At 39.7% G+C, this 27,891-nt stretch overlaps 1 protein-coding gene and 1 long non-coding RNA gene across 7 annotated transcripts in view; one reads left to right on the forward strand and one right to left on the reverse strand.

Moving 5' to 3' along the window:
* Nucleotides 1–27,891, reverse strand: part of LOC124140104 (FYVE, RhoGEF and PH domain-containing protein 2-like) — a 128,140-nt gene that overhangs the window by 45,324 nt on the left and 54,925 nt on the right. For 4 of the 6 annotated variants that reach the window (XM_046507477.2, XM_046507478.2, XM_046507480.2 and 1 more), the window contains one exon: nt 2,858–3,957. In XM_046507477.2, the coding sequence (XP_046363433.1) occupies nt 2,858–3,957 (1,100 nt within the window). Of the gene's footprint in view, nt 1–2,857; nt 3,958–5,024; nt 5,154–17,868; nt 18,010–27,891 lie in introns of those variants that run through there. The other 2 variants (XM_046507481.2, XM_046507479.2) reach the window with 2 other exon arrangements.
* Nucleotides 267–26,951, forward strand: LOC124140106. Its single transcript, XR_006861874.2, has 3 exons — nt 267–449; nt 13,196–13,282; nt 26,179–26,951. It is a non-coding gene; the product is annotated as an uncharacterized LOC124140106 (long non-coding RNA).

Genomic DNA, 27,891 nt, shown 5'->3' on the forward strand with positions numbered 1-27,891 from the left:
TATGTTACATCACTGCATCACTATATATAAATGAGCAGGAGAGTCGATTCTGTTAAATTCTACCAATAACTACAATGTTAAAGAAAATAGTCAAAAGTTAAAAGGGAGATGGAAGCTTTGCAAACTGATGAAGAACACTGTACACATGTAAAAGTTTGTGTCATTTCTTCTACACATCAAGACTGCCATTTCCCCCATTTCCCCCCTCCTTATATACACACCATGCATGGAACACGGCATCCACAGGCAGCTGGGAGATAGTGTCTGTCCACCTCACTCGCAGCCCAAGCGTGTCCAGGATTGTCCTGACACACAGCTGGTCACTGAACTGGACATGAGTCTCACACCAGGTGTCCATCCACTACATTAGACATGGAAACTGATGGTTTGTAATCCCCAATCTTAGCAGGAGACAATCCTCACACTGGATGAACAAGCTGACGGCATGTGTAAGATATCTTCCGTTTCCTTTGCACTGTCAGGTCAAGTGTGAAACACGAACATGTTCCGCTAACCTATCCTACTTCATAACCACATTAGCATATGCTGGCTTATTTTAGGGAATCTATTTCAAAACTTGCCCATGCAGACACTGGTTGTTTGAGGGGATGTGGGACTTCTCTTTGATATATATCAATATATAAGTTAGTAATACAAGGCAGACTATATCCCTACTGATTCCCTCGTGTTGATGGCAAACAAGAAATAATTCATTCACAGATGTAGCCACTCAAGCCTGTTATATCACATGTTGTAAGCCCAGACAGCTCAACGAGGGCTGCAACTTAAAAATAGAAAAAAATCTATTAATAACTTTGTTACCATATTTCCCAGGTTTATGGTAGGTGAAAATTTGATAACAGGCTTCATGTTTAAGGTGTCTATAAAGGGTCATACAGATGCTCGCTAAATGTCAAAGGTTCTTGGAGCATTGACGTCTGATTCTGCATGAGGACAATATCAGATATCGTGTTAAAGTGATTATCTCCTGGCCCATGATTATACAGCTTAACTGACAATGTTTGGATCTATTGTTTGTTTGTATGTATTTATATAGAGATTCTGGATATACCAGTACATTTTACAGCCAGTTATATTTTGGTTTTTCCATCATAAATCAAATCCTTGTTTGTTTTTCCGTATTGACACAGGGTTTGGGGGAATTGTTTTTATTTGCAAAATTAAATAAATCTCTTATGAGATACTTAATGGATCTTCTATAATTAAAGGACCCTCTCTGATGAGAAATTAAAGTTTCATGTTCTGATCTGCATCCATTAATTTCTGTCAATGCTTCAAGATATACAATTCTGTTCTCTAAAAGGAGTACAAACAGTTATAGATTTATTTTACAACATCATATCCAGTGAGCAATTACAATCTTATTTCAGAAGCTGCCAATCAACTGATGAACTTCTCACATAATAAACCCTTTTTTTGACAAGATTAAATGTGACTTATGTGCACTAGCAATATCTATTTACATACAAAGTATTTTGTAATTAAGTACATTCCAGACAGACTCTGCCCCTTCCCTGTAATCTGAGTAATCCCCCTGCTCATACACTCCCCATCTCACCACCAGGTGGTGTAGTGCTAATTACTTCCCCCAGATGCCGAGTGGCACACTTGGTCAGAGTTTTCCACTGACATAATACTGGCTGAGTGTAGAAACAAACACCATCAAATCGGGGCCCTACATGCGAAATAAGAACATTGGGGGAAAATGTTCTGATACTGAACCCAAACTACTTATGGTCTGATTTGAGACAAGTTCAGTGTGTCGCTGAGAGGGAACAATATCAATTTTAAAGTATATTAATAGTTTGTTTTGTTTCTAAAAAATTCTTTTAACTGAAATTCCAGGCAGTGGGATGAAGCTGATAGGGACAGGGTGTATTAGTGTTGTTGTGTCTATTGGGTACAGCATGTGTTACGTGTATATTGATACAGGGTAGGGGCAACTATTTCAAATGTATCATTACATCTGGTGTATATCACTGTTTTATCATCGAAGTCCCACATGTATCCAGGAAAATACAAGAAGTTACTGAGGTTTCTGAATGGCAGTTAGAAGTGACACACATAAGATGCAGGAGTAAGCATATTCTCCGAAATGTTGTGGTCCTCATAACAAAGAAGTCGATATCCATAAATTCTCTGTCTTAAGAAATTATTTGCCAAGAAGAAATGAAAAGCGCGACCATGAGAACCTCATGGATCACAGGTACAGGGAGTTACACATGCAGCTTTCCTAATCTTTGTGTCAATCACCATCTCATCAAATTATCATTTTACAACTATTTCCACTTATTTTTTAAGCAAACACAACATTATTTCTTCCATCAAAAGAAATGTGGACTATAACCTGAACTGACACAAACATCAAGTTGTGGGTGTTTACCTGCAGTCTGTAATTACATGGACAGATCGTGATATGTCACCATCTATCTTTATCTCTAATGATCATACTGAAATGTCATAGGCATGGTGCTGATTCTAACATAATCTTCAAGGAATACAAAACATCTTCCCTATTTTCATCTAGCTTAACCAGTTATACATAGTTTCTGTATTCCTCTCTGTGACTGCCTTCATCAGTGTCTGTCAACTAGAACTGGACACGGCCATCTTGGACTGTTTGACCTCAACCCACATGTACTGTACCAGGTTCAATGTCCCACAGTTAACACAGCATGAATCTCCTACATTTGAACAAAGTCCAATAAAATATACATATTATGTATATACTTGCAAATCCGGCATACTGACCTTATGAAGCCTTCATTTGGGACGGAATTGACAGTCTCTCTCTCTCTCTCTCTCTCTCTCTGATATATCTAGACAAAGTACTTACCTTCTTTTCAAAAGTCTCAAAAATTTTGTCCTCAGTATCACTTTCCTCACTGAAATCTTCAAAACTCATATCCGACTCAGACCAACTTGAGTCAAACAACTCCGCCGGACTCATAGGTTGCCCACATCCTCCTTCCACATTGAATCCTGAATCCTCCTCTCCACACTCACAACTGCCATTCACAACAGGCTTTTTCACATTGTCACATGGAGAGATTTTTTTCGATGATTTCGACACTGGTGATTTATTCGAGGATCGGGGTCCAATTCTACACAGACAGGCATTATCCCCCTTCTCTGAATTGGGTAATTTTAACTTTGGTTTGGATTTTCCATTTTCACAGGGTGACTTTTCTAAGTGAGGTTTGGGCGACTTCACTGGTGGTTTTTCTTTGGGCAGAGGGGTTTCACAGGTCTGTTCAGATAGATCAACATTATCTTTATCGGTACATGTGTCCTCATCTTCGACGTCAGACCCTTCATGTTCTAACGTGCCGTGGGTACTATTAATCCGCTCCACTAACGCACGTACGTATCCTCGTGACATCACTGTTTTGGCAAACTTTTCATCCCTTGAAATACTATAGTAACTTTTAATCAGTCTGTCAAACTTATCTACCTGATCATGAGGACCACAAATAGGTTTACATTCAATGCTTGGTGATGTCGGGGTTGACTGGTGGCCCTTCTGAATATGACACAATGATGACTTACGTTGCAGAGGGGGACTATCATGTACTACATTGTAAAGTCGCTGAAAATTTTCACACCTTTTTTGCACAATTCCTGACCGGAGAGGAGAGCTGGGCGTGGACCATGTTCCTCGGGGGTGACAGGGTGGGGAGCTAGTTATTGATGAATTTGTTGGGGTAATGGAACCCTCTGAGCAGTCAGTCTCTCCATCCAACGACTCGGGAAAATCTGAGTCAGTATGGTCTTCAGCTGAGCAGACGGCTCGTGCACATGTGTCGTCTGCTGCAACCTCATTGACAGTATCCCCTGCAGCACAGTCCCCCTGTATCAACCCGTTAGTTCCAGACTTTACCCCGGACTTCTTCGCACTGGTAATTATCCGCTCCAAAAATTTCGGCTTTGAAGGAACTGGAAAAAGAAGTATGACCTCATCATTATTACTATTAAAATGACAATATTTATCAAAAAATTTCCTTCGCATCCATGATGAACACATTGTAAAGTATCTCTCATCCCAGCACACGTCTGTGACACACTTATCACGTTTACTGAAACGATCAGCTTACCTGATGGGCCGGGTCGGATAATCACAACATCAAAGGATTACTTGAATTCTCTTCCTCGACTAATGGACATACCTGTTTAGTTCACAGGGAAATAGTATCCATCGAAACACATCCAATCTGTGTCAGCTAACTCAAAACACACAGCACATGCATTTGCGTGACCCTTTTCTTTCTCTGACATGCACATGCACAAAGTGAGCGTCTGATTGTGAAGCTCCTCTCTTAGAGGAGGCACTGAGAGGCGGAGATAATAGCGTCTGTATTGTGTTAGTTGTGGGGCAAGTGGCATCAGTCGGAAATAGGCTGTGATTCATAGGAAAACCAGTGGTTGTTCTATGGGATATTCAATTTTGGGTCATAGACCTACTTAAATATTCTACAATGTTGTTCAGTTGTAATTACATCAGATGTCTTTCTCATAAAAACAACACATAGTCACCACTGACATGAGTGAACAAAAGTGACATGATTAATAACATATTGATGAGTAATTACTTATTATCATGACAATGAAACAGACATGAATGATTTATAGTTACTACGTACTAAGCAATCCCAGGAACCTACAACATGTCCTGTACCAGTCTGAGACAACGAAACATCCTTTCTACACCCTGCAGATACAAACTTCCTATAATGAATCAATTATATTTTTTTAACATTGTACAATTCCTCAACACTGTTTCTTACACTTTAAGGGGGGAAAAAGAATTAATTTGGCCAAATTCAGAACTCGACATGTGTATTCACAAACAAACAGTGCACACACAATAGGAACAACTATAGTTCCTCCTTCACTCAAAACAAACATATAATGTAAAAAATATATTGTCCATTGTATATTTATACAAGTATTATTTAGGATCCTGAAGTGGCAGGAGCTACATGTCAATATCCACCACTACTCACTGTAACAAACAGTCCTTTCACTCCAGAATATAGATCCTTGTTGATAGACACGTTGGCTTCTACATCTGGGCAATCGAGATCCTCCTTCCACTAAATAATAACATGCCCATAGCATAATGTGGCCGACAAACACTTACCTTATCTATGTCGTACAAACAGTGAACAAGTCTATCATGTTTCCCCCTTCACCCCCATGTATCTGTCAACTCTGAACATGCTTGAGTACACTAGCTCTGTGCCCCTGGACCTGCTTGCCACACTCATCTCTGACATAACATTGTACTTTATTATCTTCCTGTTTGGTGTCAGCCAGGTTCAGTGGATGACATGAATTCCCTGCATCCTGCCAACACTATCCGTGACATTCAATTCATGGCGTCTACACTTCAATACACATTATCAACTATTTTCTCTTTCCGAGAATTCATTTTTCAACAACCTCAAACTCTCCATGCACATCCTTGATGTGAAGGAGCAAGGATGTGATATGAGCACTCAATGGACATTACTGATAACTTAGAGATCAGCCCAACACTTACTTGTAACTATATTTAGGATTGACAACGGATTTTTATGTAATTTTCCATGAGCTATCCTTATAAAATGAAGGGCAAAGGGTGCAGGAATACACATGGTCAATTCTACATGAAGCTGTGCACTGTTTTCATAATGCCTTTACAACAATTGACATGTTTCATTGTGGAATATGTTACTTGTTATGCACCCCTGTCCAGTATATGCCCTCCCTCCCACTGTGAGACCTGTGGCCGACTGCCTCATTCTGTCCAGTATATGCCCTCCCTCCCACTGTGAGGCCTGTGGCCGACTGCCTCATTCTGTCCAGTATATGCCCTCCCTCCCACTGTGAGACCTGTGGCCGACTGCCTCATTCTGTCCAGTATATGCCCTCCCTCCCACTGTGAGGCCTGTGGCCGACTGCCTCATTCTGTCCAGTATATGCCCTCCCTCCCACTGTGAGGCCTGTGGCCGACTGCCTCATTCTGTCCAGTATATGCCCTCCCTCCCACTGTGAGGCCTGTGGCCGACTGCCTCATTCTGTCCAGTATATGCCCTCCCTCCCACTGTGAGACCTGTGGCCGACTGCCTCATTCTGTCCAGTATATGCCCTCCCTCCCACTGTGAGGCCTGTGGCTGACTGCCTCATTCTGTCCAGTATATGCCCTCCCTCCCACTGTGAGCCCACTACAGTCAGTGACCAAGGGATACTGCCTGCTTCCATCTCCTGTTTGCATTATCCCCTGAACAATCCTTGTCAGGTAGTCACAGAATTACGAAATCAAATTTCTTCATTATTCATCATCTTTTTGGATTTGCCATAGCAAGATTTACTAGTGATAAGAAATAGGTCACAGATTTGACAATCCATCTACATGCTACGTTTATTTACGATGTGAAATTAGAACAACAAACCCACATGTGATACTGAATGATAAGATTACTTACTGGGAAGTGCCAGGTGATGTCCGACAGATATATACTCTATCCAGGAAGTTCAATGTCCACTGCATGTGTACCTGATTGCGTAGGCCCAGTCAAGCACTATATTGCAGTGTATATGTTTACACAGTATTGACTGCTATACCATATGGTGTCTACCTAGGAATGTGCCCTATTTCACCTATATCACACAGACCCAGAGTACACTGGCAGATCTCCAGCGGCCACGCTGACCAGTCGGCTGACCATGACACACACAACATCACAACACAGTGATTACAATAAGCAATTAATTCCCATTGATGGTTCCTGAAAATTAACCTCTTTCCCGTTGATACTGTGGAGCAGTTGACATAAGGATCAATGACATAGAGGGGAGAGCTTTCACTATTGAAATTCCATGTGATCAACAGCCAAGTATGTCTACCTTTAACTGACAACTTCACTGATTCAAGCAATGGGCTCTAGAAAAACAGAGATTGCTGTCGGTATGAAATTTATGGATTAAACAGAAACGTTCTATACACTACATTTTTGACAAGCTCCTGGGGTACAATCATATCACCTCCTACCACAAGCTTGCCACCTTCACATGGAACACACCAGGGAAGTATGCCATTACACACAATACAGACAAATAACAGAAAGATTGTAATAACCCTATTTTCATTTGAGAATCAATCGAGAAAAGGCAGTATGCCAGGGGTGAATAGATTTTTAAATGTTGGGTTTATGCCACTGACTGCAGCATCTGAAAGTCAGCCTTTAAATGTGGATTTGGCCGTGTTGTGTGTTCTGTGTTCAATATACTCAGCAGAATGAAGAGATTGTTACACATTCTGAGTACCTCAACAAGGAAAACTTCCTCAATTGAATGTGATATCTGAGTTTTTACTTTGGATGCATAAAGCTGTCAAAATGAGATGTACTCTCATTGAAGTTCAGCGTCAATGGTATTACATGTTTGTATGATACTTGTACCAAGATTTCACTATTGTTTTATGAAAGGTTTGTTCAATTATATTCCGGCCTTCTGTCATCTCTTGTTAGAGTGGACTTTATCAGTTACATACACTTACTGAGTCCTTACTTACTAAGTAGAAAAATTCTCAGTACATTTGAGGAAAGTAGCTTTATGAATAATGTTCTAACCAGCTATATAATCATGAAGTAATATTGATAAATATTGATATTCAAATAAAAAGAACTTTGTATTAAAGTCTTCCACAAAATGTTATTGATAATCAGGAAAAGGTCATCAGTGGAAGCAGCCTGCTACATTCTACGGCACATACAAAACATCAGATTGAGATTGACTGGACCATATTCAACAAAAATAATGTTTTAAAGAACAGGAATGTATTTTTATGTACTATTTTCCTTAAACATTTATTGTCATTCAACAATGCCGTTATGAATCAATAATTCCACATATGAATCATACATGCTTTTGTTAAAATATGTGCTGTTTCCCTGAATACTTCTCTCACTAACAAAGTGCTGTGACTCACTGTAAACTATTTGTGACTGATCTCATCAGGTTATTTACTGGTATTGGAGCTAGAAATTAAATACCAACCATGTTTGTATTGTTTGTTTGTTGAATAATGTCACACTCCTTAATATTCAAGCTATAGGCATCATGTGAAAAAGTCTCATAATATTGCTGCACAGGTGTGCTACCTAGCCTAAATAGTTACTAGCCAATTTCAAATTTCACTAGCATTAATATGTGACAGTATATTTTTCCCAGAAATTTGATTCGGTGAAGGTTTCAATAAAGTAAAACCTCATTGCGAAACATGATTCAAATATTATGAAGTGGAGTAACTGCAGAATCTTGATTTGTTATGGATTTATAACTTTTATGGTCGTGTTGATCCACAGTAACAGAAAAAAAAATTATATTTTGATAAACTAAGAGGTGTGCATACAAAAGTCATCATTAAAATTTCAGTAGCCAGTCGGGCTTGGGACATTTCAGAACCTTTAGCCAGACTGTTATTCCACGCAAAAAAAATGAGTGAAAAAAATGAGTGAGTTGGGTTTTACCCCGTTTTTAGCAATATTTCAGCAATATCAAGGCAGGGGACACAAGAAATGGGCTTCACACATTGTACCCATGGGGAATCAAACCCAGGGGCTTCGTCGTGACGAGTGAAAGCTTTAACCACTAGGCTACCCCACTGCCCCTCATGCCAATCTTGACGTTATCTGATTCGGGAAAGTTATATATCAGTATTTGTCACGACAAGGAAAAACGTTTAGCTGATAACTAACCATACTAAATGTAGGAACAATGCAATCAAATAGCATGTACATCCATATCCTTTACTTTAAACAAACAAGGAAGTATTTCGGCAAGAATATTTAATGTGACGGGGTATACCATGGTCAAAAATCATGATAAAAATGTACCTAGTTAATTCTTCATCCTAGACAATAATTTGAAGGATTGGCCTCAACCATTAATTTTTATGTTCTTGTCTGTAGAAATATTTTCACTAGAACTGTGCAAGATTATGACGAACTAGATTTAGTTCAGGTTAGTTAAATTTAGTTCAGACTAATAGATTTACTTCATACTAGTTACATTTAGTTCAGACTAACTAGATTTACTTGAGATGAGGAACTAGATTTACTTGAGATGAGGAACTAGACTTACTTGAGATGAGAAACTAGACTTACTTGAGATGAGGAAATAGATTTTTACTCCAGATGAGGAACTAGACTTACTTGAGATGAGGAACTAGACTTACTTGAGATGAGGAACTAGATTTACTTGAGATGAGGAACTAGATTTACTTGAGATGAGGAAATAGATTTACTTGAGATGAGGAACTAGATTTACTTGAGATGAGGAAATAGATTTACTTGAGATGAGGAACTAGATTTACTTGAGATGAGGAACTAGATTTACTTGAGATGAGGAACTAGATTTACTTGAGATGAGGAACTAGATTTACTTGAGATGAGGAAATAGACTTACTTGAGATGAGGAACTAGATTTACTTGAGATGAGGAAATAGATTTACTTGAGATGAAGAAATAGATTTCCTTGAGATGAGGAACTAGATTTACTTGAGATGAGGAAATAGATTTACTCCAGATGAGGAACTAGACTTACTTGAGATGAGGAACTAGATTTACTTGAGATGAGGAACTAGATTTACTTGAGATGAGGAACTAGATTTACTTGAGATGAGGAACTAGATTTACTTGAGATGAGGAACTAGATTTACTTGAGATGAGGAACTAGATTTACTTGAGATGAGGAACTAGATTTACTTGAGATGAGGAACTAGATTTACTTGAGATAAGGAAATAGACTTACTTGAGATGAGGAACTAGATTTACTTGAGATGAGGAAATAGATTTACTTGAGATGAGGAAATAGATTTACTTGAGATGAGGAACTAGATTTACTTGAGATGAGGAACTAGACTTACTTGAGATGAGGAAATAGATTTACTTGAGATGAGGAACTAGATTTACTTGAGATGAGGAAATAGATTTACTCCAGATGAGGAACTAGACTTACTTGAGATGAGGAAATAGATTTACTCCAGATGAGGAACTAGATTTACTTGAGATGAGGAAATAGATTTACTTGAGATGAGGAACTAGACTTACTTGAGATGAGGAACTAGATTTACTTGAGATGAGGAAATAGATTTACTTGAGATGAGGAACTAGATTTACTTGAGATGAGGAAATAGATTTACTCCAGATGAGGAACTAGACTTACTTGAGATGAGGAACTAGATTTACTTGAGATGAGGAACTAGATTTACTTGAGATGAGGAAATAGATTTACTTGAGATGAGGAACTAGATTTACTTGAGATGAGGAACTAGATTTACTTCAGACCTACAGGATACAAACTTGGTTTTACAAGCTGACTACACAGTCCTGAGTCACTAATGATGACTAATGAAGCCAAGTAGTATCAATGACTATTTTGTGACTACCAATGCTAGTTTTATAACCAACACACACACTTCTGATGTCCCTAGTGCTTGATTAGTCATTGTGGCTTGCTTCAGTTCAAGTTAATCAATGGCGTGATCTGCTTTCCCTGCATCACCACATGATGCAGTTATCCCACACAGACAGACAGACACACTGCAGACAGACAGACATACAGACACTTCAGACAGACAGTCAGACATAGAGACAGACAGACAGTCAATCAGACAGACACTGTAGTCAGTCAGTCTGCAGTCAGTCAGTCAGTCGTCTACACTGCCAATTTGCATAGTTGGATATAGTGGAACCTCGTTGTGTCAAACTTGGATGTGTCGAATTCGTGGGTTGTCTCAAATTCATTTGAAAGTCTCAAGTATATAAAATAACCCATTAAATTCCCCTCATGTCTATCTATTAAAAAAAAATAAACAGAACTTTCCAAGGTCCCCACGAGTTCGACACAATGAGGTTCGACTGTATTTAGAAATGTAACCAGATGACATTAAGACATAAAAAGCATTTAAAACATCAGCAGACTGACATGTTACAAAACTCAGCCATGTCTTTTTGAACAACCTGGCTTTCATCAATATACCTAAACCCAGATGGCCTGATGTATTGTGAAGGGATGGTACAGATTGGCAGTTGTGAAACGTTATCCATCACTAATACAAAATCAATATAGAACAACGAAACCTTCAGGACTGATAATTACATTGTCAAGCAATGCATTGTGAAGGATCTCTAACCTTGTATAATGTGTATAAATATATATGAGCAAGAATGACCAGTGTTAACGGAAAACATCTTTCTCCCTGTGAGACCTGTGACAGTATGGGCTGCAACAAGAGATGGTTGGAGGCCGGCTGTATTTAATTATAATCTTGCTGTCTCTAATATATGACATGCTGTCAGTTAACAGGTTTACGACCAGAGTAAGTTATGACAGAGATACCTCATTGTTCTTCCAACTAAAAGCACCCCACTGTGAACTGTTGTATAACTCTCAAGTTCACGACACATGATCTATACCAGGCTTCCTTGAAACAGGCCTGGCTAGCCTGGTGTGAGATTGTACCCAGTGGGTGTGGGCAGGTCCCTGTAAAACCAGCTTGATATGCATCAGAAATGCAGTAATAAATCGTATTCAATTCGAATCAATGCACCAGGATACTGACTTCATGCAAAACTATTTCCAGGCCATGAGAAAAATTTAAAAATTCATCATGAATATTTCACAGTTTTGAGTACATGTGTATAATACATGCCTGATTTCATTGTAATACATGGACCAGGGGGACGAAGCTTCCGGAGCCCCAGCATCAAGCTGCACAGAGGTGCTGGTCAACGGATCAGACAAGTTACTAAGGCAACAACAAACTCTAATTATCCTTTTTCCTCAAAAAAGAGAAGAAATTACCCTGGTTGTGACTCTATGACCATGACCAACTTACCATATTTATTGGCTGTTACATGTAATCATTGGAATATTAGTAGTTTTTTCGAATTAACAAGTGAAAATATCAAAATATAGGTATTACTAAAGCAATGACTTTTAAAAAAGTTGTTCTCCATGGCATACAAATAATGAATAAGTTGTGACATCATATCATCATTAACCAGTTGTACATGAATGTACATGCATCATCCTTCTCCTTGTTAAATGAATATGTTTTGTGCATGTGGGAAAATCCCCCACGGACGTCACACGTCACAATACATTATCTCTCATGAATACATCCTGCTACCAAGATCCTGGTCCATAATATATCTGTATGTCATGCCACTGCTCGTCTAGGATACCCGTATGACGGATCAGTCAAATGCTTCACCTATGATTGCAATGTATGAGTTTTTATTGCAGCTGACTTTGCATAACACATCAGCATTCATCTTTGGCAAGATGCTGTACACCCCATCTGTACCTGCGTGTCATAAAAAGATGTATAATGGAGTTATATATACGAGTACCTTCAAGAAGAGCCACACAACACAAGAAAAAACATGCTCCACACTCTGTTCCCCAGGTCGTAAATATCATCCACTGACGTGCACATTTCATCAACTTTATTAAATATATATTTCATCATAGGGAATTTGGAAAGTACTTTGCAAGTCCCTATCTTTGTGTACCCTAAATGAAAATGATTGATGTACTGACAGATAAGTTGGGGCCATTACCTGCTTCTCATCACAATGTTGGACATAAAGGCTTATCAAGGGCCGGCATGACAACAGTCTGATTTGCTGTTGTGATGTAATCTAAATGTAGTTATGCTTTATGAGGTCCTGACATGGGCATATATGCATATCACTCTGGGTAGTTTTCCTTATAGCTGGTAATCTATCAAAAGATTTGTGATCATCTATTGTCACAATATTGTACTGCGATATAACACCTTCATGTGCAGCACATTTGTTGCAGTACAAATAATGATTATTCCATTTGCAGCACATTTGTTGCAGTACAAATAATGATCATTCCATGTGCAGCACATTTGTTGCAGTACAAATAATGATCACTCCATGTGCAGCACATTTGTTGCAGTACAAATAATGATCACTCCATGTGCAGCACATTTGTTGCACTACAAATAATGATTACTCCAATGATCTCCAGCATTGAGAACACTGTATCCATTGATGATTTCTTGTTTCATGTTATTTTCATGATTTCTAATTTCTAATAATTTGATTCAAAATGCCATAAATGCTTAATATTGTCTACATACTGTTACAACCAGCCTCCTACAAATGACATCCCCACCAAGCTGAGCCAGACAAGATGTATGTCCACTGCTGCCATAAACTCGGCATCTCCTGATTGTGAGGTAAGACGTCATTGATGAGGATGAAGCGTGTCATTATAAACATGATGAAGACTGTGTTTAATACCCTAGAATCAGCAGCACTCATTTCAGAACACCATGTGCAGAGTATGGATTGAAGTCATTAGTGTCGTACCATATAGTATAGGAGTTCGTTAGTGTTACCTCTTCAATCAAGCTTCATTAGCATCAGGTTGAAACGTCTTGATGTGAGCTGGGAGCATTACCTAATACTGATGTCTGTTCCACACAGGTGGGAACTCCATGATGCCCAGAATGTAAGAAATTATGTATGTTTTTACTCAAACACAATTTACGACTAGGGTTGAAGAATATGAGCAGTTGAGTTTAACACCGAGTTTGACAGGATTCCAGTTATATCACAGCAAGTCAGCTTCATGTGGGAGGAAAGCCCGAAGTGATGCAGGTCCCAGACGTTTACCACTTTAGTGAAACCCATGAGCACGGTTATGGTGCTTACAAACAAAGAAACATGATCAGGGCAAACCAGGTTTTGAACCCAAAATCATAGGTTTCTGGCAGGCCCAAGGGCTGCAACTCTGCCCAGTGAATTGCAGGGCCTTAGACAACAGGGCCACCGATGACCCCTTGAGAATGTGATGTTTACTTTGTAGAAAGCAATATAAGATTAACACTCAAAATATATAAAACAAAAATTACATCAAATCCCCTGACAAAGATGGAGATGTGGGTTGGGAAGTAACATTTTGCAGTCAAATGGAAATTTACAGGTGAGACTGCCAGTAGATATCCTGACATCTACTAAGTGATTTACACATGTGCCATAAGTGAAATTATTGGTCGGTGCACTAAAAACACATTATCTTTATTGGCTTCATCTAATACAATTCCAAAGTTTCTCAAATCATCCACCTGTTTTCAATAAGGTTGTATGCCAAGTTATACTGACTGCTGTCAAATACCCCATGCTGGCGCATGATGCAGTAAACTTACAGCTATAAAATAAGCTAGGTTAGGGCTAGGTTATGGTTCGGGCTAGGGCTAGGTTTGGGTTAGGGTTAGGGCTAGGTTAGGGCTAGGTTAGGGTTAGGGTTAGGGTTAGGGTTAGGGTTAGGGTTAGGTTAGGGTTAGGGCTAGGGCTAGGTTTGGGTAAGGGTTAGGGCTAGGTTAGGGTTAGGGTTAGGGTTAGGGTTAGGGTTAGGTTAGGGTTAGGGCTAGGGCAAGGTTTGGGTTAGGGCTAGGGCTAGGGCTAGGGCTAGGTCTAGGACTAGGGTTAGGGTTAGGGTTAGGGCTAGGTTTGGGTTAGGGTTAGGGTTAGGGTTAGGTTAGGTTAGGTTAGGTTAGGGTTAGGACTAGGGCTAGGTTTTTGTTAGGGCTAGGGCTAGGTTAGGGCTAGGTTAGGGTTGGGTTAGGTTAGGTTAGGTTAGGTTAGGTTAGGTTAGGTTAGGTTAGGTTAGGTTAGGTTAGGTTAGGTTAGGGCTAGGTTTGGGTTAGGGCTAGGTTAGGGTTAGGGCTAGGTTAGGGCTAGGTTAGGGTTAGGGCTAGGTTAGGGTTAGGGTTAGGGCTAGGTTAGGGCTAGGTTAGGGTTAGGGTTAGGGTTAGGGTTAGGGCTAGGGCTAGGGCTTGGTTTGGGCTAGGGCTAGGGTTAGGGTTAGGGTTAGGGTTAGGGCTAGGGTTAGGGCTAGGGTTAGGGTTAGGGTTAGGGCTAGGGCTAGGGCTACGTTAGGGCTAGGTTAGGGCTAGGGCTAGGACTAGGGTTAGAGCTAGGGCTAGGGCTAGGGCTAGGGCTAGGGTAAATGGTTGGGTTGGATTCAGGATTAAGGTTAGGGTTTAAGCCTGGGTATCAGGAATAGAGTTAGGCTCTGGGTTAGGGACAGGGTGGGGATTAGGGTTAATAGGGTTAGGCTTAGGGTTGTGTTCAGGAATAGGGTTGGGTTATGGATAGGCTTATCTCAATTTTACCCAAACCCTAAAGAACAGTACATTATAGGATATCTATTGAAAAAAACATTGAAAAGGCAGATTTATCAAGGAGGAAAGTTTGGATAAAGCAATGTCAGCGTGGAGGGAAATGGAAACCAACTGGACATGCTGTTTTGTGTTTCTTCCATTTCTTACAAAAATAAATTTATGCACAGTATCTGCAAGTCCTGAAATTGAGTCCTCATTTTAAAAAAGAATACAAACACATTATGCTTACCACCACGGCCTTTATAAACACCCCTTTTTAAATATGAAAACAGGATAGATGGCATAAATGAAGATGTCTTGGTCATGACAAATGAAAAATAAAAAATATCAAGTACATGTATTTATTTCAGGAATAACTTAACTATAAATGTCAATGTGAAAAAAGTATTTGTGTGTCATTTTTTATTGGAAATACATGTATGTTTATATCGACTATTAATACTCAGAGGCGGATCCAGATTTTTTGTTTTCACCCTCGGTGGGGAGGGAAGTTTTACTGGTTGTGGATTTGGAAGGGAGGGGGTGGTTGGGTGGTTTAACCCCCTAAATCCCACCTCTGGATCCACCATGGATGATTTATATCAGTCATTTTCTGTCTAAATCTAGGATAAGTGATTGTTTGACAAAAAACAGTTTTAGGTCAGATGAGTGTAAATTTGGTGAAAATTTGTACAGAAATTATAATGTAACAGGTATATTTAGTGTGATATTGTCAGTTTTAGTTCATTTATTTGTTGTTAAATAAATAATTTTATTCTTTGTTTGTGTCTCTCTCTTATATATGGTAGTCCATAAGTTATAATGATAGATATGTTTTTCACAAGACGAGGAGAGTCACTGTGCATGTAGTAAGCTAAATATCCCTCTATTGATCAGTGAAGTACATATTATTATAACTTTACACAGCAGTATTAACTGAACCAACCATCACTAGACTATACAATTGTAACACATAACATTCATTTGTATAGAAAACAAACTTAGCTTAAATAGCCCTATGCCAATTGTTTGGTATAAGATAACACAATAAACAATGTTTTGACAATTATAGCGTCAATCTAAACCTGGCACATTTTACACAAGATTAACTGTCTCACAAATTATTTTGTATTTAATAAACATCCATTTTGTTTAGAAATATCAGGATAGCTTTTAAACACCAGATTGTGTTCCCTAGTCTTTCGTGTTGACATCAGACTTCACTGGGTAGATCTTCCTTGCTGCTGTCAATTCTATTTTTACTAAAAACTGGCTCATATCAATATGGATAAACATGTTTTCGGTCAGGTGATGCTATGGCGAATGCTAGTAATTCACCAAACACTATACAGAAACAGTGATCGTCTCCAAGTCAACTGTCCACTTTGACGTCAGGTCACGTGATGACAACTCTGCTCGTCAACTCTCGGTAGTTTCCAGAATACATTTTAACGGGGATTTTTCAAAATTTTGTCTTTAGAATCTTTTCCTCCAAGACACTTGTTTTAATATGCCTTATTTATAGCTTACTGTAAATCTCCTTTAATAATATAGTGCCGTCCCACAAAATGCCACCACCTCTCTCATACACCATGTTACAAGATAACCATCTTCACCTGGGAATTACATCAGCGATTACACACAGACTGGCAACCAGCTTCACTTGAAATATATCCACTTAGCAGATAATGTAAACTGCTGCAGGAGTGACAGGTTGGTCTTCCATCAAGCCCTAAGTGTGTCACACCATCACACATACTTGACATTAAGCCAATGTGATGTCAGTACCTCATGAACGTCACATAGTATTACTTCTTCACCTTGGTAAGTTTAGCAGACTTACTTCATAACTTACTGGAGAGGGAGCATTACAGCGACCACTAGGAACTGTCATGGGGGTACATTATAAGCTCTCTCACACTGACATTCTCATGCTTCGTTTTATCGTAAATATAGTAATGTAGAACATTTGAATTATTTTGTTCACTGGATTAAGATTTCATCATGTTGAGATAGGCCAATGAACAAATAATAGGCAAAGAGAACATTATTTCTGTTATTAAAAAACTTGAATTCATTCTTGATCTTTATTCAAAAGATGGCGAAGGAGGGGTAAGGGCCATTTTTGTGACTCCAAAAGAAGATTTGAGAGACAGAGAACATGGACTTATTGGCCTGAAACTCCTCTGACATGTTCAAGTGGCTGACAGCTAGCCATTCTTCTGTCCTGCACTTGCATACTTAGGAAAGCTGAGTGACTGGGAGACTAAGAAAGGCCAGTTCAGTAAAAACTGTATGAGTCGCATGTCTGTGACCCAAGATAAATTCTTCAATGTATGTTTGGATTTTATCAATATTTCCTTTAGGTACAATACTTGTCCGTGATCAGATATGGGAAAAATGTTTCCTGAAAACCTCCAATATCCTCTTTGACACGTTTTAGGTGCACGCATATACTTTGTGTTGTCCTAAATGTTACATCAAGTCTAGACTTCTCCCTCATATGAACACATCTGATACCTTTCATAAGAATTTCTACAAGTTACATTTGACACATTTCTAATATCATGCAGACTCTGTGGTCCCCAGTATACTTGTTCTTTAAAATTTCAATATCAATGGATTTTTGTAAAACTACTTTGATCATATGGACTTACCCGGAGGACGATAAGATGTCATTCTGTTAAAGCGTGCCTTAATGAAAATAATAATAAATTCCTTCAAGCTGGTTCCAAAATATTTTTTTTCGCAGAGATGAAGATACCATCACAAAACATTGGACAGTGTATTGTTTCAGCTCACAGTCCAGCATCAGGAAACTGCAAGCTATATATAGGGCAGAACTGGATGTCACCACTGACAATTAAATAATTTCCGTGTTGAAGTGTATCTCAATTCTCTACATTTCATATTCCTTATAACACAATCACACCACTGATGGTCACATATACTACATGAACTTAGACTTTCAGTGTTAACATATTGGCATAAAACAACTTCCTCATGCCGATCACACCACCTACCACCCCAAAACTCGGGATAATATTTTGCTTCAAATAAGAGAAAAGTTTCAAATGCTCAAATAGTTGCTTCAGTTAAAAGATTTAAAGAAGCCATTTTGTTCATTGATTGAGAACTGTGCACACGTTTTCAATAAGCAAATTAAAGCTCTTTGTTTTCACTGTTTGAGGTGAAAGATTATATTAATTATGACCCACATATGACAAAGATGGAACTATCATCAACAAAATATATTATCTGAACTCAAGAATTGGCACAAAGTCTGTGGTTAAGTGCCAGAGTTAGAGTTTTGGTGAATTCCAAACTGTTGAGTTGAATTTCTCAAAATCTTCAGAACAAAATCAATAAGTATGTTCTTACACTTGGGAACAAACACCGAGAGAGTTACATGTGAAGTGAAATTCAATACTGATACTATTGTTTTGTGCTTTGAGTGTGATTGAGGTTCTGGGGAACTGTCTGCCATCTCTGAAAACTTCTAATCGGTCCAACCTAAAAGGATACATCACAGTAACGTCAATAAATTCAAAGACGGACACAAAACTGTGGTGGAAAAGAACTTTGATATTTCACATGAAACACCTCCAGAATAGCCAGCTGCTGAAAATCAAATTTGAGCCTTAACTAGGGACTATTTGGTTTAATTGTTAGACACAATCAGAAAATCCTCCATGATCTTGTGAATAAAGAATTGGGGCTGCTATTTTCAGCAAAAATCTCTGGTTCCACAGTGGTTTGAGATGACAGTATTGAGGGACTTTTCAATTACCGTGGAGACACTTGACGTCAGAGCCAGACATGGTTTTCATTAAGCAAGAGTCCACATATTGCCCACAAGATCACCTGAATTTTATGTCTCTGATAAAGTGTCAATACCAGCACAACTTTGGCCATTTGATTTTTTCTTACCCAAATTAACATCACTTCTTACTTCAAAAGGTCAGCAACTGTGAATAGCAGAACTATTGAAACAGAGAAACCCTGTCTTTGGTAATTAAAGGTTTTAAAGCAATACCATCTGAAAACAGTTCAATGAACAATACAAGTTTGATCCGACTGTATTTTCTGATGAGTTATCAATGTTTATATCTGCTGAGCTGAAATTCTCTCTATGGATGAAACAATACTCAGACACAATCCTTTGGCACAACACAATACGCATGACAACTGCTGAAAAAACATCTTGAATAATGCTGTGGTAAACTAGACAACTGTGTCTGATGAAGGCTGGGGGCTGAAATCCTGAGACAATGTATATTTTTGGAAAAACATATAATCATGATTTCATGAAACAAGTGTACTAAATTATGAATCGTGTAGAAATTATCTACAGCACAGTCTGAGACTGTTGCCACAGGCAAATGGATCGAGGCCAATCACAAGACTTCTAATTGAATTTTCAGCAACAGCTATTCTGATTGAAACTACAGATCTCAATGGAGACTTCTCGGTTACACAGAGGTCAAACCAGACAAATGTTAAAGTGTCCTCTATGAAAACAAAGGTGTTTTTGCAGAAAACGCAGACAGTGAATGTCAACATCTGCTGTATTGTGGTCAGCCCAAATGGATCGTAGGGCAAACCAACAAACGTGATCTCAGAACAGTTACTGGAGAAAAACTTGCCACTTTCACTTTATATTTCAGACAAAAATCTAAAGGGCTTCTTTGTAAATGGCTTTTGATAAAAAAAAAAATCCTTTAATCAAACTTGGGATGGACAAGTAAACTAAGGATTCTTTCACAAAATACTTTTTTTACTTCATTTCCAACATTATTTGACTGATGATGAAATAATGAAAAATAATACTTTCAAAGAAGTGTTAGAATAAATAGAGACTCACTCAAAACAAATCAATATCTAACACAAACGTTTTAAAATTCTTGACAATACAGCCCTGACTCACACAAACATTATATAACCATCTCATAATTTGTTTCCAACAGATGTACGACTAATTCATGAAACATTTTCTTTATGATTTTGGACAACTATTTATTTTTGCTACCATCAGGTGAGTCACCCTGAAGATGTCAGGACATTGTCTCTCCACAATCAGGAGGTCTCACACCAACTGAAAAGGAAGGATAATTACCCCCTCCCAGGGGTTGGGGTTCCGAGGTGGTGGGTGGTAGTTCTACCTATAACCAGAGACTTTGGACCCTGATTATGTACCCAACTGTAAATCATGTTTACATATGTTATATTTGTAGTAATGTCTGTATTGATGGATCATCAGGATAAATCAGCATACTCGGCTGATACTGATGAGGTTGGACGACACAGGTCAGTTTCACATCCTCTTACTTTCCTGAGAAATTGGATAGTAGGTCACAATGGTTTCATGTGAATACCTGTGACCTGTCCATTATGCAGGAGCGTACACGTACACTATCAACTATCCATGACATTGTGGTGACACACTATCAACTATCCATGATGTTGTGGTGACACACTATCAACTATCCATGATGTTGTGGTGACACACTATCAACTATCCATGATGTTGTGATGACACGTACACTATCAACTATCCATGTCGTTGTGGTGACACATACACTATCAACTATCCAGGATGTGTGGTGACACACTATCAACTATCCATGGCCTTCTCGTTATATTCAACCTCCATTGAGACCAACCAATCCCCAGTTTACTCCCAGTAACCAAGGGCTACTGGAGCCAGGTCTCTCTCCCTGGAAACCTTCATTGTGGTGCTTCATATCAAACACTGTGTTTACAACTTTTCAACAAGGAGAGTGTCATGTCTGGATGTAAAACTATTTTAATATTGAATCATAAAAAGCTATCGGGTGATTTAAGTGCACACTTGGGTCAAGCTTATCAAAACATATGTATGAAGTAAGCCATCTTCCTGAGGTAAAGGAGTTAACTGACTGTTATAGTCCAGTTTCCTTCTCGCTGAACTAGGTTGAAATTTCGTGGATCGATCATAGCACCACCAGTGGAGATTATGAGTTATCTCCTTTCTATGTCCCTCCTATTGACCAATCAGATTCCACCTCTTATATCACATGCATTTTGCTTTAAACAAAATGGTGGCGGCCATTCAAGTTGATCTGATCGATTAATCAAGATTTTTATTGTAATAAAATAAGTCTTACATCAAATCACTTGAGCAATTTGATTAAAAACATGAAAAGATTTGGAAAACATCTGTCAATGCGCAGTTGACAGTACACATGCTTTGCAAATCCTGCAATCGACCGAAATCTGCCTTGTTGTTTATGAACCAAATGTTGATGTCATTACGCAATTTTGATTGGATTTTGCATAGGCTCGTTAATGCAGCCAAAATATAACTCCATGATTCAGGCCTAGTTTGGCAAGGGTGGAAACTGGACTTTTACAGTCAGTTAACTCCCTTGCCTCGGGAAGATGATCAAGTTACCGCGTTGTTGTAGCCTTGCACAGTCTCCTACAACATATATCACATTGTGTCAACACAAGTATTCTCTATCAAAATAACTGAGGCAGGGGGTTAGCCCAGCAGGTACTGTGTTCCCATACACAGCATCAGCATCAACATCAACATCAGTGTGATGTCAGTTGGTTTAGGGATTCACAGACAAAGGCTATGTCATGTGTGATAACATGGTCTTGTTTGAGTTATTATTTTATATAACATGTGTTGCCCTGGAGGAATTGTAGCAGATAATATTAGGTTGTCTTTTTTAAGTTTCTTTGTTACTTTCTTGTACTCGGTGACTTCATGGCAGCTAATTCAGTGGCCTTATTATGGTACAGTTATGCCTGGTGCCCCTTCACTGTAACACAGGTGATGCACAATTATAGGTTAAGATCATCTTAAGTCTTCTCATTTTCTGAATCATGGGTAAATAGTGCAATAATAAGTATCAGCTAATCTGGGGAAGGTACTCAAAAACATGGTGAAAGTTGTTTGTTACTGTGCTGAATACTAGCATAAACAATTTCTCCTTGGATTCTCTGACTGGTATCAACTGGTACCTCGTCAGTGGGACCTGGATCCTGCAAGGGTCACAATTCACTGACTGTCCACACATCACACAGCCAGGTCCACACATCACACAGCCAGGTCCACACATCACACAGACAGGTCCACACATCACACAGACAGATCCACACAAAACACAGACAGATCCACACATCACACAGACAGGTCCACACATAACACAGCCAGGTCCACACATCACACAGACAGATCCACACATCACACAGCCAGGTCCACACATCACACAGCCAGGTCCACACATCACACAGACAGATCCACACATAACACAGCCAGGTCCACACATCACACAGCCAGGTCCACAAATCACACAGCCAGGTCCACACATCACACAGACAGGTCCACACATCACACAGCCAGGTCCACACATAACACAGACAGATCCACACATCACACAGCCAGGTCCACACATCACACAGCCAGGTCCACACATCACACAGCCAGGTCCACACATCACACAGACAGGTCCACACATCACACAGACAGATCCACACATAACACAGCCAGGTCCACACATCACACAGACAGGTCCACACATAACACAGCCAGGTCCACACATCACACAGCCAGGTCCACACATCACACAGACAGATCCACACATCACACAGCCAGGTCCAGTGTCGGGGTTTCACTGACTGTCCACACATCCCACAGCCAGGTCCACACATCACACAGCCAGGTCCACACATCACACAGCCAGGTCCACACATCACACAGCCAGGTCCACACATCACACAGCCAGGTCCACACATCCCACAGCCAGGTCCACACATCACACAGACAGGTCCACACATCACACAGACAGGTCCACACATCACACAGCCAGGTCCACACATCACACAGACAGGTCCACACATAACACAGCCAGATCCACACATCACACAGCCAGGTCCACACATCACACAGCCAGGTCCACACATCACACAGCCAGGTCCACACATCACACAGCCAGGTCCACACATCACACAGCCAGGTCCACACATCACACAGCCAGGTCCACACATCACACAGCCAGGTCCACACATTACACAGCCAGGTCCACACATCACACAGCCAGATCCACATATAACACAGACAGGTCCACACATAACACAGACAGATCCACACATAACACAGCCAGGTCCACACATCACACAGCCAGGTCCACACATCACACAGACAGGTCCACACATCACACAGACAGGTCCACACATCACACAGACAGGTCCACACATCACACAGCCAGGTCCACACATCAGACAGCCAGGTCCACACATCACACAGACAGGTCCACACACCACACAGACAGGTCCACACATAACACAGCCAGGTCCACACATCACACAGACAGGTCCACACACCACACAGCCAGGTCCACACATTACACAGCCAGGTCCACACATCACACAGCCAGATCCACACATAACACAGCCAGGTCCACACATCACACAGACAGATCCACACATCACACAGACAGGTCCACACACCACACAGACAGGTCCACACATAACACAGCCAGGTCCACACATCACACAGCCAGGTCCACACATCACACAGACAGGTCCACACATCACACAGCCAGGTCCACACATCACACAGCCAGGTCCACACATAACACAGACAGGTCCACACACCACACAGACAGGTCCACACATAACACAGCCAGGTCCACACATCACACAGCCAGGTCCAGACATCACACAGCCAGGTCCACACATCACACAGCCAGGTCCACACATCACACAGCCAGATCCACACACCACACAGACAGGTCCACACATCACACAGCCAGGTCCACACATCACACAGACAGGTCCACACACCACACAGACAGGTCCACACATAACACAGCCAGGTCCACACATCCCACAGCCAGGTCCACACATCACACAGCCAGGTCCACACATCACACAGCCAGGTCCACACATCACACAGCCAGGTCCACACATAACACAGACAGGTCCACACATCACACAGACAGGTCCACACATCACACAGACAGGTCCACACATCACACAGTCAGGTCCACACACCACACAGACAGGTCCACACATCAGAGTCAGGGTTTCACTGGCTAAAGTAGCACTGATCATACCCATCACTGTGGGAGACTCAGGGTTGCTGTTTCTGTACAGCACTGAGAGGATCTGTCTCAAATGGTTTTCATGCTTGGCTAAAAGCTGGCATTATCAAGGCAGAATTTTTGGTCTCAGAAATGTTTCTTATCAACCTGACATGGAATCATAGCTATTCAACCAAACTGTGTTGTTTTGTACTATACCTAACATACACAACTTCCCTATGCAATTCAGCACTGGATTTGTACAAGACTGACATTTAGTAACAGAATATAAAGTTTTCTTATTTAAAAATATATATATCTACAAAATAAAAACAATAACAGAACAATCCTTAATTTCTTTATATAGACTTACCAAATCATTCCAGACTTGAGTTGGATTCCTTTTTTTAATTCATTCTCTAGGATCTTGGAGAGATTTGTACTATAACTGACTATTCATTACAATGTGTAGTGCACATCCTTCATTACGCTGTTTATATGAAACATAGTTATCAAAGATAGCTGATAATGTATTTTCTTATTTATCTGGACGCCTCAAATACTGTATTTCCTATGAGTGACAGGTTTCCTTGGTGTCCAGTTCTGGCAGATTTTATTGATTTTAATATCTAATCTCTTCGGGATATCTTGTGAGTCAGTCTGATTATCTTCATAAGCCTTCATAATTTGCTTACTTATGGGTCAAGGTGTGTGATAAATGTTCAGATAATTGCAGGTTTACAATCATGACCAGGACATACAGCCTGAGAACCTGATCCATTCATCAGGGAGATTATACGTAATCCACCCTTTGGAAAAGTCCTACTTCCTGATGAGTGTATGAGCAGGCTGACACTAATACCTTGTGTAGTTACACAGTCTGTACTGCATGCTGGAACAATGGGTGGGACTTTATCTGAAAGAGGATTACCAGAATTCTGAAATATCCTCATACAATCTCTGGAGGCCACTCAGTATTTGCCCTTATCTGTCATTAAACACACACCATTCCATAAATGTAAAGTGGAGAAGAACGATGTAAATCATCATCATCATTGCAACCCTACAGGGTCCTATTCCACTATCATCAGTGTCTGTTAAAGTATGGGAGTTACACTTTACTTAGCGCTAAGATCTATTTTGAGATTTCTGTTAGAGGCTTACCCAGCCTATCTGCCATTTGTACACACAATTTCTTAATGATTCACATGATGTTCAGTTTACAATTAGTTTCTGTACAGCTTCATCATGTTCAAGAAAATAACAATGCACTCTCTCCCTGATTTGCGTGATGACAGTTGTGTTCTTGAAACAAACATACTGTTGACAGGCAGTTCTGTAACAAGGGAGTAGGACACCCCACACCCTTCACAACCCACTGCTACCATAAACATATTCTCAACATTCAGGATCATCTCAAATCTTGAGGGGATGTGTATCAAATTTACTTTTACAAAAATACTTTAATTTAGTTCACATTGTCCCAGTAACCATGCACAACAATGTCTTATCCAGTTGAATGGTGTCAGCCGAGATTACTCCCTGGTCCGACTTGGCAGTGAAGCAAGTAGTTTGTAAACATACTCATGTGTTTTGAATGTTACTTGTATAAATGAAGATGAATGGATCTTACCAATCTCAGGAGGCATCTAGTGACCTCTGGACTTGACTTGAAACATCTATTCACATGTTAGTGGTAACAAGGTTCAAGATTACATCACTGGTTTGATAGACTATGTTCTGAAATCAACATATTTTAAGAAAATTCTTTTTGTTAAATCACGTAACTAAAATATAATAAAAAGGATCCCAGAGACTCTCTTTCTAAGATTGCAGTAATCTATACTTTCTATTATAGACTTGCATGGGCTGTATTTGATATATTTGTTTCAGGGTCTGTATAACAGCCTATTGGTGTGTGAAAGCCATGGATAAGCTACGGCCTGATATGCACACTGCATTTGGAAGACTGGGTTATCAGTTAAAGGAGGAGTTGTTTTACCATGGTGCTTGAAAAAATGTACTCCTTTCTTAGAAAATATTGTATATCCTTATGCTCCAAACAATATGCTAGATTAAACAAGGCCAATAAACAGACAATGTTGTGTTTACATCATTGTGTATTATAACAAACTTCATTTCCTCTCAACGTTCCATTAACTTCATCTGTCTTCAACAATATGGATTTGTAATGAATAAGCTGATATGACAACTTTAACAAGCCTTGTTAATCAATTATAAACCCCTCATTTCCATGGCAACTCATTACCAATTCTAGCCACATTGACTGCCCAATCTAAAGTCCCACCAAGGTGGTGCAAACATTTCCAAAAGGACTCCACAAGATCAAGCACCAGTCCATTACATCATAGCCACTGAGGAAAGCCTTTTCTTCTAGCCCATGCCACCATGATAATAGGTGATTAATATTACACGGGAGGCCCTGCGAAAATCTGACATCATGCATAAAACTTCTTAATTAGTGACGTTTGATGGAAGGAGGAAGAACGTGTTTATGATTACGCAGGATGTTGCCTATGAGAGCTTGACGAGGATAAACAAAAGAGAGGAAAACGTTTACAAAATATTCAACAGCAGGATCTTGTTTATGATGACTTATTGCAGCCTGGCTTCCATCAAAGTTTGACCAATGTTCAGCACCTCACTTCCCTGTTTTATTATAATAAAAAAGTGTAAAGACATTATTTCTGGATAGTAGATATCATTTTACTAATATAAGCACAATTTGGTAGATAAGTTTGTTTGTTGTTTAATGTGCCAGCCATATAATGGTTGTCTGTAAATTATCGAGTATGGACCAGACTGTCCAGTGATTGACATCATGAGCATTGATCTACGGAATTGGGATACGATGACATGCATCAACCAAGTCAGCGAGCCTGACCACCCAATCCCGTAAGCCACCTCTTACCACAAGCAAATCTAATAATACAAATTGATTTTCTAAGTTTTCTTTAAGGACCTTTGAGCTCAAGGAAACATACCAATGTATATATACCGGTAGTAGAATTATACATGGTGCCATTTCTATACTGACTCAATACTTTCATAGCACTTAAACATGGCTTTTCGACTGTTTATCACACCACACAAAAGCTTGTCCTTGTATTTTAGATATTTCACTTTTATTGGTATGCTAATGAAACTCTCCATAAATTTATTATATATACAATGGCTCATTACCAGCTGCCAATAGTGACTCATCAATATCTGACATGTCAAATATTTCAATGTTTCATGTCCTACATTGTACCAGGTTTAGCATGAGAGTGCGTTGAACACAGAGTCATGACTTGATGATAACAACACAGAGTTACAACACTGTCTCAGGGCTTTATGTGATGCACAAATGTAGAGAATGTAGAGAATGCAGAGAAATGCAGAGAAATGCAGAAAATACTGCACATATACTGCATCCCGTGGGAATGCACAAGAATACTCATTTTACCTACAGTGCGTCAAGAGCAGGTATGGGTGTCTGTCATTTCATCCATCAATCATGACCACTGTCCACATGATCATTGATTCCTTTCAGGCTCTATAGCAATTATCAAGACATGCAGTACACATTTCATCACTTTACAG

Source organism: Haliotis rufescens, unplaced genomic scaffold (genome assembly GCF_023055435.1).
Source record: "Haliotis rufescens isolate VD_foot unplaced genomic scaffold, xgHalRufe1.0.p SCAF_22, whole genome shotgun sequence".
Lineage (NCBI taxonomy): Eukaryota > Metazoa > Mollusca > Gastropoda > Lepetellida > Haliotidae > Haliotis > Haliotis rufescens.